The sequence below is a fragment of the Capricornis sumatraensis genome, chromosome 23 (genome assembly GCF_032405125.1).
Source record: "Capricornis sumatraensis isolate serow.1 chromosome 23, serow.2, whole genome shotgun sequence".
In the NCBI taxonomy this organism is placed as follows: Eukaryota; Metazoa; Chordata; class Mammalia; order Artiodactyla; family Bovidae; genus Capricornis; species Capricornis sumatraensis.
In genome coordinates, this window is record NC_091091.1 from 23,398,699 (window position 1) to 23,416,788 (window position 18,090).

General features: G+C 46.2%; 1 protein-coding gene across 5 annotated transcripts in view; it reads left to right on the top strand.

Annotated features, from left to right (window-relative positions):
- GBF1 (golgi brefeldin A resistant guanine nucleotide exchange factor 1) overlaps window positions 1-18,090 on the top strand; it is a 124,289-nt gene that overhangs the window by 94,435 nt on the left and 11,764 nt on the right. For 2 of the 5 annotated variants that reach the window (XM_068961262.1, XM_068961264.1), the window contains exons 5-26: window positions 2,026-2,144; window positions 2,682-2,790; window positions 3,302-3,362; window positions 4,519-4,573; window positions 8,337-8,484; window positions 8,810-9,033; window positions 9,565-9,733; window positions 10,159-10,370; window positions 10,717-10,815; window positions 11,381-11,575; window positions 11,786-11,975; window positions 12,600-12,740; window positions 13,059-13,147; window positions 14,099-14,301; window positions 14,763-14,886; window positions 15,174-15,299; window positions 15,569-15,651; window positions 16,279-16,515; window positions 16,795-16,888; window positions 17,258-17,434; window positions 17,765-17,829; window positions 17,915-18,038. In XM_068961262.1, the coding sequence (XP_068817363.1) occupies window positions 2,026-2,144; window positions 2,682-2,790; window positions 3,302-3,362; window positions 4,519-4,573; window positions 8,337-8,484; window positions 8,810-9,033; window positions 9,565-9,733; window positions 10,159-10,370; window positions 10,717-10,815; window positions 11,381-11,575; window positions 11,786-11,975; window positions 12,600-12,740; window positions 13,059-13,147; window positions 14,099-14,301; window positions 14,763-14,886; window positions 15,174-15,299; window positions 15,569-15,651; window positions 16,279-16,515; window positions 16,795-16,888; window positions 17,258-17,434; window positions 17,765-17,829; window positions 17,915-18,038 (3,044 nt within the window). Of the gene's footprint in view, window positions 1-2,025; window positions 2,145-2,681; window positions 2,791-3,301; window positions 3,363-4,518; window positions 4,574-5,296; window positions 5,396-8,336; window positions 8,485-8,809; window positions 9,034-9,564; window positions 9,734-10,158; window positions 10,371-10,716; window positions 10,816-11,380; window positions 11,576-11,785; window positions 11,976-12,599; window positions 12,741-13,058; window positions 13,148-14,098; window positions 14,302-14,762; window positions 14,887-15,173; window positions 15,300-15,568; window positions 15,652-16,278; window positions 16,516-16,794; window positions 16,889-17,257; window positions 17,435-17,764; window positions 17,830-17,914; window positions 18,039-18,090 lie in introns of all 5 variants that reach the window. The other 3 variants (XM_068961263.1, XM_068961265.1, XM_068961261.1) reach the window with 2 other exon arrangements.

Here is an 18,090-nt window from a genome sequence, read left to right on the forward strand (position 1 = left end):
GCAAATTTCCCTGAAGTCTTCTCCAGGGTGGCCAGGAAAGGAGGAGATTCTAAAGAAGAGGTCCTGCGGAAGATAAGGTCTGTTAAGTGAAGCAATCTTTTGTTTAGGCTGCCCTTCTTGAAGGAATTGCCCTCCATCTCTCAATCCTGTGATGAAGGCTTCTAGGATTATTTTAGATCCTACTCCAAAGACCAGCCTTTTATTTGGCCCCACACAGCTGCCAGATCAGGATTTGTGCCTCTGATTGCCTGGCTTGTGAGGCCCTGCCTGTGGTTCTAAGGACCTGTCACTTGTACTTGCCTTTTTAGAAAACTAAGTTTGCTACTTCATTCAAGCTCAGAGGATAAGAGCTACAAAAAGATCAATAGAGCTTAAACCACTTTAACTAGGGAGGTTACTGAAAGAAGGGAAGAAATAAACCCTCAGAAGTTTGTGAGGTGAGAGCAAGGCTGCCATTCACTAGGAGCTCTGAAACACCCACACGGCACCAAGAAGGTCCTGGATTTTCTGAGCAAGGAAAGGTCCTTCTGTGGACTCTGTCCAGCAGGCCTGTGAGAGAGGACTCAGGCAACTGCCTTGAGAGTATAAGATTTTCTGTATTGATTGAGAGAAACATGGAGAGTTGGGTAATAGAAGGAGCTGGGTCACTTCCTCTACTATAGATTATCATGAAATTGGCTTCCTTCTGCATGACCTCTAAAGTAGCCATTCATGATGCTGAGTAGAGACATGAAGTAAATAGGACAATAAGAGTCTTTGACTAGGTATCAGAGACTAACCAGGACGGAAGAGAAAAATGAAAACCAATCACAGTTGATGAAAGTGTTCTGGCTCATTGTTGCAAGAGAAATGTTCTGGTTTATCAGCCATCCCCAGAGCTTCAAATTCAGGAACTCCATTATTTTCAGGTACAAGGAAAGAGAATGGAGAATTTCTTCTAATTCCTACACTTTAAAACTAGGAGGTTCTCTTACCTTATACCATGTCACCTCTGGAGCATTTTTCTCTGTCACTCACAAAGTTTTTGTCATATCCCCATCTTTTTTTTCCTATTTGTGCCCCCTAAGAACAATCCAGGCTGTTCTGGAGGACCCTTGTGAGCCTTGATGGAGGTCACTTCTTTGTCTACTCCTTATGGGTATTTAAATCATGAATGGGAGCAGTTTCTCCTTGGCAACATTTGTGTTAGCTTCTACCCCAGTGCTGGTTGTCAGAGCTGACATCTCCCTTCATATTCACAGTTTAAGGTCTTCCTCTCTCCTGCTTCTCAGTTAGCTAGCCTCCAGCCCTCTTCAGTTTGTCCCCTGTCACTCCTTAATCTTTATTTAAGGATATTTGTCCATGACATACTGTTAAGCATGAAACCAAAGCAGGAAGTGCTCTCTGATTTGCTATAATGAGCACCCAGATCTGCATATTGGCAGCAGTGACTGTCCATTTTTTCCCTCTACTCCCCTACCTCAGTTGCACCAGAATATTGCGTTCCAAAAGCAATCAGATAGAGAGATGTGTTGAAAGAGAACACATGAAAAGAGAAAGCCTTCAACCTTGACATTCAAAGCTCTGGCCCTCCCAGGCACTTGCTCTGGGCCAAAACCTCAAACTTCCAGGTCCTTCCTCTATCAAGTGAGTAGCTTTACATCAGTGATTCCCAAGTGTGGTCCCCTGACCAGCAGCATTAACTTTACCTGGAATCTTGTTAGAATTGCAGATTCTCAGGCCCCATGCTTGACCTACTAAATCAAAAATTTGGGGTGTGGGCCAGCAATTTTTATTTTTTACAAGCTCTACAGATGATTCCGATATGTGATTGAGAACCACTTTTACACAGTAGCGTTTGTGCTGAGACAGGCACAACATATATCAGCCAGTTACAGGCAAAAACTCTCAGGTAATTCAAGGAGCCATGGGTTAGAGAATTGAAGAGGAGAAAACTAAAGTCTCTCAAAATAGACCCTACACAGGACGTCTTGACTTTCTGTCTCTCCTCTTCATATCCTTTCTTTTTTTTCTTTGCTGGAGCAGATCCCACCCATGAGGGCACAGCAGAGGGCATGGAGAACATGGCAGATGCTGTCACCCATGCCCGTTTTGTGGGCACAGATCCTGCCAGCGATGAGGTTGTCCTGATGAAAATCCTTCAGGTAAATGGAGGGGAACAGCAATTAGGCTAATGGCCAGGAGCTGGTGCCTCCGGCTCTACTTACCAGAGCCTGCCAGCAACGTGAAGCTGTGCTTTGACTCCACTGAGGCTTAGAGAGCTACTTTGTTTCCAAACAAGCTGCTCCTTATCCAAAGTAAAAGCTTTTTCTAAGGAAAATAATTAAAAAGCTTTAAATTTGATATTGATATCAAATAACCGGAACCCTTAATACACTTGTACCTCTGGCAGACTGTATCTATGCCATCCATCTGTTGGGTTTGTGGGCTAGGGCAGAAATGAGTGCTGAACTATGTCGAGGTCATATAACGTAAAGACACAGCTCCTAAGATAAGCTCCTGAGACTCGACCACCAGCACCAAGTCGAAGCAAGGTCAGTATTCTTGCTAACCTCTTTCTCACTCCTGAGTGCTTCCATAGGAGACTAGAGAAACAGGAGGCACTTTCTCTCCCCTCATGTACACCCTTCTTTACCCAGCCTGCCTTGTTTATCATAGTGTCTCCTTTTTCTTCCTGGTAGGTTCTGCGGACTCTGTTGCTGACCCCAGTAGGTGCCCACCTAACCAATGAATCTGTGTGTGAGATTATGCAGTCTTGCTTCCGGATCTGCTTTGAAATGAGGCTCAGTGGTAGGTGCTTGAATACTGGGCCTGTCATCATTCCTAGGGGCAGTATCTGTGAGTATGACTATAGATGCTGTCTCTGAACCCGAGAGAGATAGAAAACTCATGACTTCTCCATCACCTACCTTGTGGAGCCATAGGGATTTTGAAGTCTCTGTACTTGACAATTTGTTGTGTGGCTAGAAGAGACTTTAACTCTTTGTGCCAGGGCAGGAATTGGGCTAGATCGCAGACTGACTCAGCCCAGAGCCAGATCTCCTTCCCTCGAGGTTTCTGGGATTGACAGACACCGGCCTACAACCCCTGAGAACATATCCTTGTGCCTTTTTTTCCTGACTCAGTAGTGCCATCTAGTGGGTCAGTGAAGTTAAGGCTGCCAGGCTGAGCTGGAGCTGGTTTTAATAAGTTTGGTATAATCCTTAGTAAACAAGGTTTGGAGGGGAGTCTGCTCTGAGAAGCCTCCTGATAATAGCACGGCAAGTAATGACACCTGTGTTATTTGTTTTTGCCTGTGCAGAGTTATTGAGAAAATCCGCAGAGCACACTCTCGTAGACATGGTGCAGCTGCTCTTCACAAGGTAAACCTGCTGCTGTTTGCTTCAGCCCGGCTGCCCAGGCCTCTTGAGCCTGCCTGCTTCCACACAGCCACTTCAGGGACCTGGCCAACCCCACAGCCACATCAGAGGCTACTGAGATTGTGGATGGGAGTAATTGTCTGGGCCCAGGGTTACCAGGCAAGAGAGAAGGAGGAGGGAGATGGCTTGGCCTCAGAGGGAAGCAGAGGGTTATTTGATCTAGGCTGACAGAACTTCTGCCTCCCAAACTTGTGTCAGTTTCTGTGCAGGTAGCAGCTGGGAAAGGAAACCCAGAGGAAACCAAACTCAAGGGAGCCTGGAGCAGGTTGCTGAGCTCCCAGAGCTCAGTCCAGTTTCTGTGAGGAAGAACCAGGGCTAGGGTAACCAGCAATCCTGGTTTGCCTGACTGTCCCTATTTGAACACTGAAAGTCCCGTATCCTTGCAATCCAAAACCATTGGTTACCCTTATCAAGGCCCTCAACTTAGCCCTGAGGCAAGTGTTTTACAGCTTCCCCTAAGGGATATTGATGATGGAGGAGGTTATGCATGTAGGGGCACAAGGGTTATATGGGAAATCAGTGTACTGTGAACTAAGATTGTTTTTTTAAATAGTCTATTAAAACACGCACACACACTTCCACCTGGGATTTGTTTTTGCTCTCAAATCTGTAAATAATAATCTTTATTACCCACAGACTAGATTTGCCTCTGAACCCTGCTGCTAATTGTTTCCTACTTCGCAGGTTCAAATTTACTGGTTTCAAAACTTCATCTGCCTTTCACTTTGACACTATGCCCAGTCTCCTGGGGTTTTAATAGACTGCCCTCTCCCCATATCATACCTTTCAGCAATATCTGCCAGGGGAATACAAGCAGGAGAGTATCAGTTTAAAGATGAAAAGAGCCTCTGCACTCCAGAGGTACTTAGTCACCTTTCCCTCATGACAGCTACCTTCTTTTTTAGAACATGTCTGTGTTCCATGTTCCTCAATTTCTGTGCCCCTTCGATGAAGCTCTGAAAAGGGTGAAATTAGCCTGTTTCTTTTTCTAGCTTTTTCTAAGACTCTGACCTAGAGCATCTTTGGGCTGTGGCTGGCATGAAGGGGAATGTTTGTTGTTATCCCTAATTATAGTCCATGGGATTTTCTTATCTTACAGATTACCTCAGTTTAAAGAAGAACCCAAGAACTATATGGGGACCAACATGAAAAAGGTATGATCTGCTATCCCTCACCCAGACTTCAATCTCCCAGCTTCTGTGCTGTTGGGATTTTCCTGGATACCCTTGCTTAGCAAAAGTATGCTTTTGCCTAGACAGGTTTGCTTGGAATCTAGAAATAGTTATCACTCATTTACCAAGAGATTTTTCCAGGTACCTCTTTCCCAAGTACCTCTCCTTCCCCAGCCTTTCCTTTCTAGCCTGTCTTTGTTGACTCACCATGTAAGCTGGTGAGCCAGTCCTTCATGGAATCTGGGTGAGGCCCATCAGGTTGGGCCAAAAATGTATGCTGCTAAAGGCGACAGTCCTGCCATCCACTCAGGGCCCAGTCAGCAGGTAGGAGGCCTAGGGAGGCTATACCTGAAATCCCCTGATGCTGGAATAGACTGGGCTCATGCTTGGGCTAGCCTCTGACAAGATAAATCAAGTCTGACTCCAGATCAGAAGGTTCTCAAACTGCTAGGAGAAGAATGGTGTTCAGAAGAATGGCCTCTTTCTGTCTTAAACTGAAGCCCTGGACTTCACAGGCCTCTGATGAGGATTCTGCTTGCAGCCCTACGAGCTTCTGCCCTTGAAGCTGACCCTTGGCTATTTGGTGCATGAACCTGACCTTCCCATTTCCCCTGCCATCCATCCCCGTCCTGCCCTGTGCCCTGTTGGCTTGTGTCTGAGTTTATTTCACTCTGTTTAAATCGTTCGTTTGCCTGTCTTTCACAGATTTCTCCATGTCTCCTCAACAAACTGGAGCTAAGTAGTGGGGAGCAGACCAAAGCCCTGAACCAGTTAGAGAGGGTACTACTCTTTAAGAACCTCAAGGTCTCTCTCCCTCTCCCTCTCCTTACCCCCTTTTAATTTATTTATTTAAATGTTTATTTTTTATATGCAACATATAGGTCCCATTGTCCTCTGTGTAGAGCACAATTTACCCCTCCCTAGTAATATCTCACGGCTTTGGAAGAGCTGCATGTGTTTTTAACTTTGCAGTGTTGGGAATTTTCATGGGGCATCTGGCTGCCTGAAGGCAGAAGGAAGCCTTGAACTGGTAACACATTTTGTAGTGAACCTAGATAGAGAGCCTGGGTCCTGCTGACATCTTGTGAGGAGGCTTAATATCTACCATTTCTAGGGGAACTATGAGGGACCATCAAACAAGACCCTTCACTTTTCTACCCTCTCTCTGTCTCAGAGCTGGCATTAAAAAGCTTAAGCACAGTCCTTGATTCTAGCTGGATAATTGAACTTGGTTTTGAGGGAAAGGGTAGTCTGTCTGGTTGAGGTCTTTTTTTTCTTGGTTACCATTAAAGGAGTCATTCTAAGATTTAGGACTCTAGATGGATGAAAAGGAGCCAGGTCCCAGGTTAGCCCAGGACACTGGAAATACTTTGTGATCTTCCAGGGGGCCCTCTGTCCTTGAGAAGTAGGGGAACTTAGAAGAGGTGCAAGCTAAAGATTACTCTAATCCCCGTATCCCTGCTTTAGGAAGGAGAAGGAGAGAAGGCAGTATGGGCTATCTAAGCTATCCCAAGAATATGCATGCTAGAGGTGTAGCTGTGGACATCCAGGTCATTGAAGATGGACTGTGTGTGCACTTGGCAGTCCGCAGGCCTGTGCTCTGTCTGACTCGTCTCAAAATTTCATTTGTGTGCTTGCCTAGTCTCAAGTTGCAGCTCTCTTCAGTGGCTACCCTGTGTTTTGCCATGTTTATTAAGCTGGAACCTGCCCCCCTTTTTTTTTAATAAAGCTTATATTGTCTGTTGGAAGTAGAATTATATGGAAAAGGAGATGAAGAGTTTCATGAACTGTACACCCCAGCCCCCACCTTAGGATCTTATAACAGGGAGCACAGCTATACTTTTAAAGGACTGAGACACTTGTAAGAACTGGCAGCCTCTCAATTCTTACTCCAGCCAAGAGGCAGAGAACACTCACTGAAATGATCAGGTTAAAGCTGAAACACTCACTGAAATGATCAAACACATCCTCTCCTTTGCAGAGGATGGAGAAGGAGACAGGGATATGATCCTAGTGTGGGAAGGAATCTCAGTGACTGGCTTCTCATTGAAAGTGGGACTACCTGGAGTTCCTGAAATTGGGGAGCCACTTGGAGAGAAAAGTTATCTCACACAAGTCAACCCAGATGTGAGTGTTTTTTGGAGCTCAGTGACAGTTTACAGTTTAAGCCAGGAGGTTCCTGTTTTCCCTCATTAATCTCTTGGACTTCTGGCCTATCTGTATGTTTGACTGACTCTTACCTCCAGAATTTTCTTTTGCCATGGATTTGATCCAGATGAGCTTCAGTGGTTCCCGGAGGGAGCATCCTGGTTCCTGCTTACCACAGAAACCCTAGTACTCAGAGCACTTGAAGCTCTGTTCTAGGCATATGACTGCTGGCATTTAGGAGATGCAGGGACAAAAAGTGTAAATCCAATGCTAGGCTGTTGCTATGTTACTAAGAGCTGGAGGTGGGGCTCAGCTGTTGGGCCTCTCTCCTTTATGGGTGGAGATATGGGTAGGGAGGAAAAAATTATGTGGTTTCTAAGCAAAACATCAAAGGTTAGCCAAATTCTGGAGGGCTTGGGGGAAGAAGGGGGGCCTGTCTCTCAGATAGCAGAAGGAATTGAATAGGCCAAGGATAACATGGGTATATTCAGCCTTTAGAAAGAGGCAGGGAGAAAAAATTGTTTCTACTCTCTTTTAGAGTCATGCTAATGGTTCCTAGAAAAGAATTTCTATTGCCCATCCCAGTAATGGTCCATCAGTCTAGGAATAGTTTGATATAACTGAAGGGGGATTAAATTCAAACCATAACTGAGAAGGCATCAGGATTAAGAAAATGAAATGAGCATAAATAAAGTAGCTGTGAACTTAGAGTGGAAAAAATGCATGAAAATTTATACCCTAAAGTAGTCAACAGGTGATAAAGGTTTTCCTTTGTGACTAAAAAGGAACTATAGGAGGGATTAGAAATATAGCAAGAGAGAGGGAAATGGAATAGAGCAAGAGTCTAAGAAATCCAGTAGTCTTAGCATCTGAAAGCATAAAGATGCTTCTAGAAAGACCAACAGTGAGAAGGATAGGAGGGCTCATTTATATACTGAAATTGGGAGTACCAGGGCAGCAACATGACATGACCTTTCATCCTTAACTCCACAAGTCAGCTGGGATACCACTCCTTCCATAATTCTAAGGAATTAACCTTTGACCTGTTAGATGTAGACAGTCAAGAGTGAGGGATGTGGTTAGGATCTAGGCCCAGTTCATGAAGTAATAGGAAAGCTAAGCATTTGGCTGAGAGGAGGTAGGCTGTCATAGCTGGGTAAGAACTAGGAGTCGAAGGCTTCTGTGCAGGTAGTTGAGGAAAGCCCAGGGATCCAGGGCCTGTAGATGTGCAGCTTCTGGCAAAGGACCCCCTGCCCTTACCCTTTTTGCGCAAGGGTCGGGCACCATCTGCAGGGCTCAGGATGGCCACCTGGGATTCAAGGAAGCAGAGTGATGTGTGAGGATTGACCTTAGCAATGACCAGCCTAAAAACAGAATGTCACCTTGCACTTGGAGGCTCCCAGGCTGAGCTTTAAAGTGGCGAATGTAGAAGGCCAGCTAGAGGACTAGGACTGTGCTCTGATGGTCTCGATTGTTACTTTGGTACAGATGTGGTGTATAGGCTATTTTCTAGGGACCAGTAGAACTAAAGAAGGGAGATTTCTAGAGATAGAATCTTAATTTGAATATCAGTGCTAATGAGGTATGATATTTCCAGCTGAAAATGAGAGCAGGAGGCATGAGTGATTCATCTAAGTGGAAGAAACAGAAGAGATCTCCCCGGGCCCCACGCCATGTGACCAAAGTCATACCAGGTTCAGAGCAGCCTGCTTCCAGTGGAACCACCTTATCCTCTAACCTCAGTGGTAAGTACCTTGAGCTGCTTCTTCTGATTAGAATAGATAGAAGAAAAGCTCCTACCTCTCTCAGGAATTGTGTCAGTGAAGACCAACTAACTGAGGCACTTTGGTCCTTCTGCAGAGGGCAAAAAGGAAAAATTCCAGGTCAGGTCAAACTGTGACCATTTAGCAATTCTGCAGTGACTTAAGGTTGTTCTCCTTCCAGTGGGACTCTGACTACTTTAGAGACCAGCGTATGCAGTCTAGGCAAAAACAAGCAAACAAACGGTACCATGGAGGGTAGGTGTTTCCTAGAGTCTCTTCTTTAAGCTTTACTTACTTTATTTGGCAGGTGGCATGCCCTTCATTGATATACCCACTCCCATCTCCTCTGCAAGTTCAGAAACTGCTTCAGCAGTGGTCAGCCCCTCTACTGACAGTGGTCTGGAGTTCTCCTCCCAGACCACCTCCAAAGAGGACCTCACTGACCTGGAGCAACCTGGCTCTCCAGGGTACAGCACAGTTGCAGAGTCTGGCAGCAGCGAGCTGGGGGTTCCTGAGCAACCTGAGCCGCAGGTATGGCTTTGATTTCTAAAGATCCCCATGCAGTCTTCTGCTGTGGGAATTGGCTTGATCCCTTGGCTCCTTTATCCAGGCCTTGGTTCACAAGAAGGTTGGGGCAGTAGGGGTTCTTCCCTGTTTCCTAGAATTAGCTGTGCTGCCTAGGAAAAAAAAAACACAGCATGACTCACTGTGGTTGGTAGCTCCCGGGATTTTCAAGTTGTGCATACAGGCAGTACTTGGCAAAGGTGAGGATGCTGGTCATGGCTTTTTCTGGATATTAATGATCTAAAGCCCAAGCCCCTGAGGTCCTCTGTTGGTATGGGGTTCTAGTCACCATAAGTCAGTGTTGCCTCAGGTGATGTTTTCTGAGTCCTTCGTCATACTCCTTCCCTAAACCATCTTGCAGTGATTCATAGCCCACTGAGTTGGCCCTGTACCCACAGTCCATTAGAGATACTTAGAGGACAGAGACTTAAGGGAAATAAGTTCCAAGTTGCTCTTGCCTCATCCTTTTTCCTATATCCTCCCCATGACTGATCATAGCAGGAAGGGGCCCATGTGGAAAAGGCCCAATCGACATCTGTGGAATCCATCCCTGAAGTGTTAGAGGAGAGCACATCCCCTGCTGACCACTCTGACTCCGCCTCTGTCCATGACATGGATTACGTCAATCCCCGGGGCGTGCGCTTTACACAGTCCTCTCAGAAAGAAGGTGAGTACTCTCAGACAGGTTCTTCCGCTATCCGACACACTAAGCAGTCTGACCCTAAACCACCCTAGATCCAGGGTGTCTTCTGGCAATGTCCTAGGCTATTGTCTAGTGAGGAAATGGAATCAAGCCAGAGGACTGTTGGATGGAGCCCTTGCCTAGCTTACACAGAGAGGGGGTTTGGTTAACAGTAGGAAGTGAAAGGGAAGAATAGAAGCTTGAGACTTCTAACAGAAAGATGGGATCATCAATTCTGATTCTCTTCAGTGAGTGAGACTAGTCTCCCTACTGCCCTAGAAAAAAAGTTGTTTTTTTTTTCCGGAAGAGAATCACTTATTTGAAATATTCTGTATAATACAGAGCAGGTTAGTCCTGTGATTGAGCCAGTTGTTTCTTAGCAGTCCCGCTTCCCTCCTGGCCTTTCCCAGGCACAGCTTTGGTCCCCTATGGTCTTCCCTGCATCCGTGAGCTCTTCCGCTTTCTCATCTCCCTCACCAACCCACACGACCGCCACAACTCAGAGGTTATGATCCACATGGGACTGCATCTGCTCACAGTGGCTCTTGAGTCCGCCCCCATAGCCCAGTGCCAAACCCTCTTGGGCCTCATCAAGGATGAGATGTGCCGCCACTTATTCCAGGTAAGACTGGATTTCTAGAGGGGCGCCAAGCCCCTGGCTTTTTTTCAGGGTCTCTTAAGGGCCAGGGACACAGGGAGGTTTGGCTGATTCGTGTGAAGAGTATAGGACCCAGGAAAGAACCTACCTCCCCTACTGACCACTAGTCATAGTCAAGAGGCCTCCATTAATTCCCCAGGGATGCTGGCAACCAAGGGGAAACAGGAATGGCTGGATACAGAGTTCCCTCAGAGCACAGATATAGAGTTCCCTTGGTGGCAACTTCCCACAGTTTGCTGTCCTGCTTTTCTCTTGGTTGAGCCAAAGTCAGGTTCAGAAACCTAATGGCCGGTCCTACTGTGATCTCCAGCTACTCAGCGTAGAGCGACTGAACCTTTATGCTGCTTCCCTCCGGGTATGCTTCCTACTCTTTGAGAGCATGAGGGAGCATCTCAAGTTCCAATTAGAGGTGAGTTTCTTGAACTTGGAAAAAGAAGGGAAAAAATAGGAAGATGTATGGCACCTTCATTTGGATCAGCTTTGTCATGCTGCAGGGGTGGAATTTAGTAGCATCTGAGGAGAGTGCGTTTAGCCTCCATAGTTTGGTTCACTGGCTAACCTCTCTCATGGACAAATTAAAAGGAGTCCAGAGAAATCTGCCTGGCTTTAAAATGGGAGAACCCAAGTGTGAGAATTGGCAAGTAACCTCACTGTGAGTGGGTAGAACTCTTTTGCAACACAAGCAGGCAGGTCAAGCTGAATTCACCAGAAAATTGCAAAAAGGAACCCTGAATAGGACCAGATCAGGCTCACAGAGCACAAAAAGGGCAATAGGCAACTTGTTTTGGATCAGGCATGAGGTAGAGAACCAGCCCGCCCCATCATGAAGGGCAAAGAGGAGAATGTCTTTAGGTATGGAATACCATTGTCCCTTAATGCATGCTTCCTGGCTAGCATTTGCTTCCTGTCTAATTTGCCTCTTCTTATCTTGAACCCTTTCCCCATCCAAATGGCAATTACTGGATTATTGTCAGATGTACATCAAAAAGCTCATGGAGATCATCACTGTGGAGAACCCTAAGATGCCTTATGAGATGAAGGAGATGGCACTGGAGGCTATTGTGCAGCTCTGGCACATCCCCAGCTTTGTCACTGAGCTCTATATCAACTATGATTGTGACTACTACTGTTCCAACCTCTTTGAAGATCTCACCAAGCTGCTGTCCAAGGTGCTGAGCATTGTTACTGGTCTCTAGAAAGAAAATTAAGGAAATCTCTCTGGTGGTAGTGAGGATAGTACATATAGGGAATGAAATACTTGAAAGTTGGGAAACAAAAGGAAGGGCATTTTCTCAAAGCAATGTAAAAATTATGAGCAATTTTAGGATTTTTTGAGAAGTATTCTAACCTCAAGTCTACTGGATCTGTTTACTTTCCAGAATGCCTTCCCTGTGTCTGGTCAGCTCTATACAACACACCTGCTGTCTCTCGATGCCCTATTGACAGTGATTGACAGCACTGAGGCCCACTGCCAGGCCAAAGTCCTCAACAACCTTATCCAGCAAGAAAGGAAAGAGGCAGCCAGACCTGGCTATGAGGCAGTAGATGGCACTCGAGAAGCCAACAATAGTGAGAGGAATTTCTTTCTTTGAGGATCCCAGGATTCTATGTTTATCCCTTCTCTACTCACTGAATCCTTTCTCCTACACTTTCATTACTTCCTCTGAAGTACTCCTAATTCTGTGTTTCTAAGATTTGATGATGTGAATCATAGACCAGACTGGCACATAAACAGGACTCATGGACTTCTCCCTTTCTCCTCTTCCATACTTTGTCTTTTTTACTGAATTGTTATTTCTTTATGGGGAGAAAAGAGAATTTAGATTAAAGGATATATAGGACTTATGTTCCTTAAAGTTCCAGGCTTTAAGGAAGCTTTTCCTACTTTTCCTACTTTCCTTTTCCTACTGCCAGTAACTGCCTCAACTCTAATTAATCTTCTCTAACTTTTCCTTGAGATTGAGGTGCAGGAGATCAAGGAATGTGACTCATTAATCTCTTTATTAAACTATAGAATCTAATGCTTGACTAATGTGTGATAGTGAATACTTATTTGGGCTTGAGTTTATCCTGTCAGGGTTGGTGACCTATGTGGGAACATGCAGATCTTCTTTGCCTGAGACTCGATTCTCTTGAAGCTCTGCTTGGCTTCCTACAGCACCAGTCTTCACTTAGCTTCTTCTCTCTTACCAGCCGAGAGAGCAGCCAGTGATGGGAAGGCTACAAGCATGGCCCCAGACATCGCAGGCCTGAATCTGCCAGGTGGAGGGCGGCTGCCAGCAGAACATGGGAAACCAGGATGCAGTGATCTGGAGGAAGCTGGTGACTCTGGGGGTGTGTACTGGGCGTCCATCTTCCTCAGCCCCCTCAGCTGGAAGACCTGTTGGAGAACAGGGCACAGTCGCAGAAACCCCTGAGGGGGGTACCCAAATGAACTTGGCCGCTTACCTTGGCTTCACACCCAGAGAGAGGAAGGAGAACACTGGGAGCCCTAGAAAATAGAACTTCTAGGGATGTGAAAGACTGATGAGCACAAGAAACTTTCTGAGGCATCCTTCTTTTCATTAGAGGGTATATCAGCATCCTTCTAAAAGTCATTTTCCTGGTAAAAGAGGTCTTACTGGTGTTTCCCTCTTTCCCTCCCATTCCTAGCTGACAAAATGTTTACCCGGAAGCCACCTCGATTTTCCTGTCTCCTGCCAGATCCACGAGAGTTGATTGAAATTAAAAACAAAAAGAAGGTACATATAGATATCCCCAAAGCTCAACCTCTACCCGCTCTGACTGGGTGTTCTCTGTGGGGTTCTGTCTCAGAGAACAAGCGAGAGTTTCAGCTCACTGAACAGTTTCCTACAGCTAATTTTTGTGCTTGTTGGGACTTCAGCAGTCCCCCAGTCTCCTTTGAAGCCCTTTCCTTACTCCTAAGCCATGTAATCAGGACCACCTATTGTGTGCTCCTGGGCAAATGCTGCCCTCACTGAGAGCCAAGTGTTACTTGTGGTGACAGGAGTCCTGGGAACTGGTATCCTGTGGGTCACTGAAGGTTATTGGTCATCTGGAGCTCTGGGGTGATCATTGGCAATAAAAGGGTATTGACATTTATTCTGGTGCTTTTAGTAAAGTTCAAATAACTGTGCTTTGTGGTTTTCTTAACACCAAGAAAACCTATTTAACCCTTCTTCATCTTAAGGCCAGCCTATGATTTTGGTTTATGTGTGCCCTTGATTGCAGAACTGTGAATAGACAGTCAAAAAGTTATCGTCACAGTTAGTTCGCCTTGTCTTTCAATCTCCAGGGCCTTAGGAGCTAGGAAACCAAAGAAAGAAGGGGAATCTGTAAAGAAAGATTAGAATCAGGTAGTCTGTAAACAGATACTAGGGATGGCTGTAAAACTGAAAAGATAACCTTCTCTAGTCTCTTTCTTTTACTTTTCCCCCCTGATTCTCAGGTTGGAGGAGAGTGCTGTGCATTTTTAGCACTCAGAAAAGGAGTAAGAAGGAGTTCCTCAGCCAGTTCTACATAAACAATGGAGATTGGGGAAATTTAAGGGCCGATATGATTCAGCCTTAGTTCTGGAGTGAGCTGTGTCCTAGGAACCCATTAGGTGACCAGCTGTGGACCCTGATGGAGGCCTGGTCTTGTCTGGTTAAGGGGCAGAGCAACTTTTGACACCTCCTGTATTTCTCCTGCAGCTGCTAATCACTGGCACAGAGCAGTTCAACCAAAAACCAAAGAAGGGGATCCAGTTTTTGCAGGAGAAAGGTCTCCTTACCATCCCAATGGATAACACAGAGGTAGCCCAGTGGCTGCGAGAGAACCCTCGACTGGACAAGAAAATGATTGGAGAGTTTGTGAGTGACCGCAAAAGCATTGACCTGCTGGAGAGCTTTGTGAGGTGAGGAAACTGTAAGAAACGTGGGATGTAGTTGGGGGACAGACAGTTCAAAATAGTACCAGTCAGTTCCTGCTGGTAACCCAGGTCACACGCTCTTCCTCTTCCCAAGATTTGTATCTGTTGAGTTTAAAAGAGTCTCCAGCAAGAAAGCTGAAGGAGCCAATCCATTTTATACAGAGAACATTGCAAAGGGGTGGAGCAGGGTTCCTGAGCACAGGGCAGGTTCTGGGTTCCAGAATGAAATTTCCAGGCAGGAGCACACTGATGTGAAAAGTACTAAGGTTAGTGGTTGTCAAATTCTGATTCAATGTTAGAGATGTCCAGGATATACCTCCCCTTTGCCAAAGCCTTCAGCTTCTTCTGTTCCAATAGGAGAAGCTTAGGGGGACTATACCTATAGATCACCCAACATTTGCAGCTTATATATCTTAAGTCTTTCATCCTTCTTTCTTTCCCTGTAGCACCTTCAGCTTTCAGGGTCTGCGACTGGATGAAGCTCTCCGGCTCTACCTGGAAGCCTTCCGCTTGCCTGGGGAAGCACCGGTCATCCAGAGGTTGCTAGAGGCATTCACAGAACATTGGAGGGTGAGTTTGAGTGGCAGGGGCTGAGTCCAGCATCCCAAATTAATTTGACTAAGGGTTTCTGTGGCTTCAACTGAAAGACCCAGTTTCCGTCTCCTAAGAAGGCTGAGAACAACATCAATGAGCTTTCCTATAGAGGGGATGCCAACTTCCATCAAGGAGTTGGCAAGAGATGGGTCATTTTCTGACTGTTACCTTCCCTCTGTCTCAGCATTGACCAGTAGGTTGGCAGTGAGGGTTTGATTGGCCAGAGAAGAGCATTGACATAGGTGGGGTCTTTGCTTTTTCAGAATTGTAATGGCTCCCCATTTGCCAATAGCGATGCCTGCTTTGCCCTGGCCTATGCTGTCATCATGCTTAACACTGACCAGCACAACCACAATGTTCGCAAACAGAACGCGCCCATGACCCTAGAGGTAAGATTGAATCCCAGCCGTGGCAGAGCAGTTCCAGCACAGTTTTGGAGGTAGCAGGAAGGATGTGGGATTTCCAGTGGGCACAGTGGACACGGTTCTGTCCAAGGGAGTCAGGGAGGGCTGGCTAGTACAGGAGAGGAACTGGGATAGGGAAGTGGATTCTTTTACTTACTGTTTCCTAAGTCCTATTTACCACAGACCCAGGAGTTCCTTGAGTGGGGCTTCAGCATTGACACATGGTAGGGTTAATCTTATTGCCCTGTCTCTAGGAGTTTCGCAAAAATCTAAAAGGTGTGAATGGAGGCAAGGACTTTGAGCAAGACATCCTGGAGGACATGTACCATGCCATCAAGTGAGTATGTGTAGAGAATGGTGTAACATCTCTGCTAAGGAGAAGCACACTGCTTCCTTTTCCAAATGTTGGCATCACATCAGTCTGCAGTGACTCACATGCCCTGGATTTAGCTTCGTACTTTAGCTGGGCAGCCCTGTCTCCCCCAGCTCATTTATTTCTTAAAGAAGCTGAACAGTACTATAACTGAAGAACCCTGAGCCAGGATTCAAACTGCCCCTGCTGAGTGGAGGGGGCATCATTGCCCTGTTTTCTGAATCCACAGCAGCTAGATTTTTCTGTCTAGCTCACAAGATGCATTAGGATGGGGGTAGTAGAGAACCCAAAATGAGTGCTAGAGAGTGAGGTTTGGGACACTTAGATTTTTACTATTCTCTCATACCCAGAAAGAATATGAGATCTTACTATAGAACTAAAGGCCCACTTAGAGACAGGGCTTGGAGATTTATGGGATGCTTCCTTTCTTTATCCCTGGTGCCACTGGTGGGCAGGGAAGCAGACCACTAAGCTGTAGTTTTGATGACCTCTCATTGGTGGAAGTGCCAGTTATGGGCAAAGCCCCTTGTCCTAGATTGTGCTCAGTCAGTTCAGAGCAGTGCACCTACTCCTTTTGTTACCTCCTGACAGGAATGAGGAAATTGTGATGCCTGAGGAGCAGACAGGCTTGGTCCGGGAGAATTACGTGTGGAATGTGCTGCTTCATCGAGGTGCCACCCCAGAGGGCATATTCCTACGTGTGCCTGCTGGCAGCTATGATCTTGACCTCTTCACCATGACCTGGGGCCCCACTATTGCTGCTCTCTCTTATGTTTTTGACAAAAGCCTCGAGGAGACAATCATCCAAAAAGCCATCTCAGGCTTCAGGTAGCCAGGATTTGACTTTGGTCTTAATCTTCCACCTCTCTGAGTTAACATGATTGCCTCAATGCCTCTCTGACTCCTACTCTTATTGTCCTTAGAATGGGGTTCCTCCTGAGTTTCTGGAGGGAGACTGAAGCTTGGGAAAGCTCAGTATTAAACAGACTCAAGAGTAAAAGGTTTTTTCCTGAGACTGATTAGGGAAGAATCCCAAGCAGGCCTCCTTGAGGACTTTGAAAGGCTGCCTGGCCTTTCAGTGACTGTATCTGGTATGTGACATTACAGGAAGTGCGCCATGATCTCCGCCCACTATGGCCTCAGTGATGTGTTTGACAATCTCATCATCTCTCTATGCAAATTCACAGCTCTCAGCAGTGAGGTGAGCATCGACAGGAACTGTGTCCTTGGCATTACAAAGGAAGACCTCTCCCTTGGCCATAGATCTACCCTTATCTGTGGAGCTGATTGCCTTCAGCATATTCTCTCACTCAGCCAGACTACAGAAGAGCTTAGGCCATTTCTGTCTGACATCCCTGCGATGAGATTAGCATTACCTCATATAATGGGGATGAGAGAGGAGACACAATAGTGGAGAAGGCCTTAGCCAGGTTAGCCCTTCTCACCAACATTACAGGGGATTGAAGCAGAAATAGGAGAAGGACCCTTAGGAACCATAGGTACAGGCCAAAGAGAATCTCCTTTCAATTCATTTGCCAGGCTCTAAGCCTCTTCTCATCTTCTTTTCCAGTCTATTGAGAACCTGCCCACTGTGTTTGGAAGCAACCCTAAAGCCCACATTGCAGCCAAGACAGTGTTCCATTTGGCCCACCGTCATGGTGACATCCTACGAGAGGGCTGGAAGAATATCATGGAGGCCATGCTGCAACTCTTCCGAGCCCAACTGCTACCCAAGGCTATGGTAGAGGTAATTCTTGGTAGGAGACTAATCGATAATAACAAGGCAAGAGGCCCAAGATTATGTACTGTCTGTTTTTAGAAATGGTTGAGAATAGCACTGGGCCTGATGCATACTGAAACTTACCAGGAACGCCTCAAATGTAAGACCACAGATCTTCAGCCAGGGGATAGCTGTGAAGGAAGGCTGGTAGAAGTCATTACCAGTGACCAGTTGGAGGGGACCCTGTCAGTTGTGGAGGGCAGAGGGCAACAGAAAGAAAGCCAGAAAACTTTACTCAGAGGAATAGGAAATGCAAAAGGCATGTGGGAAGAAATTATTCTTGACCTGATTTTCTAGGTAGAAGACTTTGTGGATCCCAATGGCAAGATATGTCTACAGCGGGAAGAGACACCATCGAACCGGTGAGGGCAAATCAGAGGCTAGAGACTTTGGGGAGGGGGCATTAGAACTCTAGAGCTCACTAGAGCTTGTACCCTCTTTCTCCAGGGGAGAGTCAACAGTGCTGAGTTTTGTGAGCTGGCTGACACTAAGTGGTACTGAGCAGTCTAGTGTGCGGGGCCCATCCACTGAAAACCAAGAGGCCAAGAGAATGGCTTTGGACTGTATCAAGGTAACTGACCCTGCTCACCCCTGGTGAACAAGCCTAGATCCTTCTGTACGAG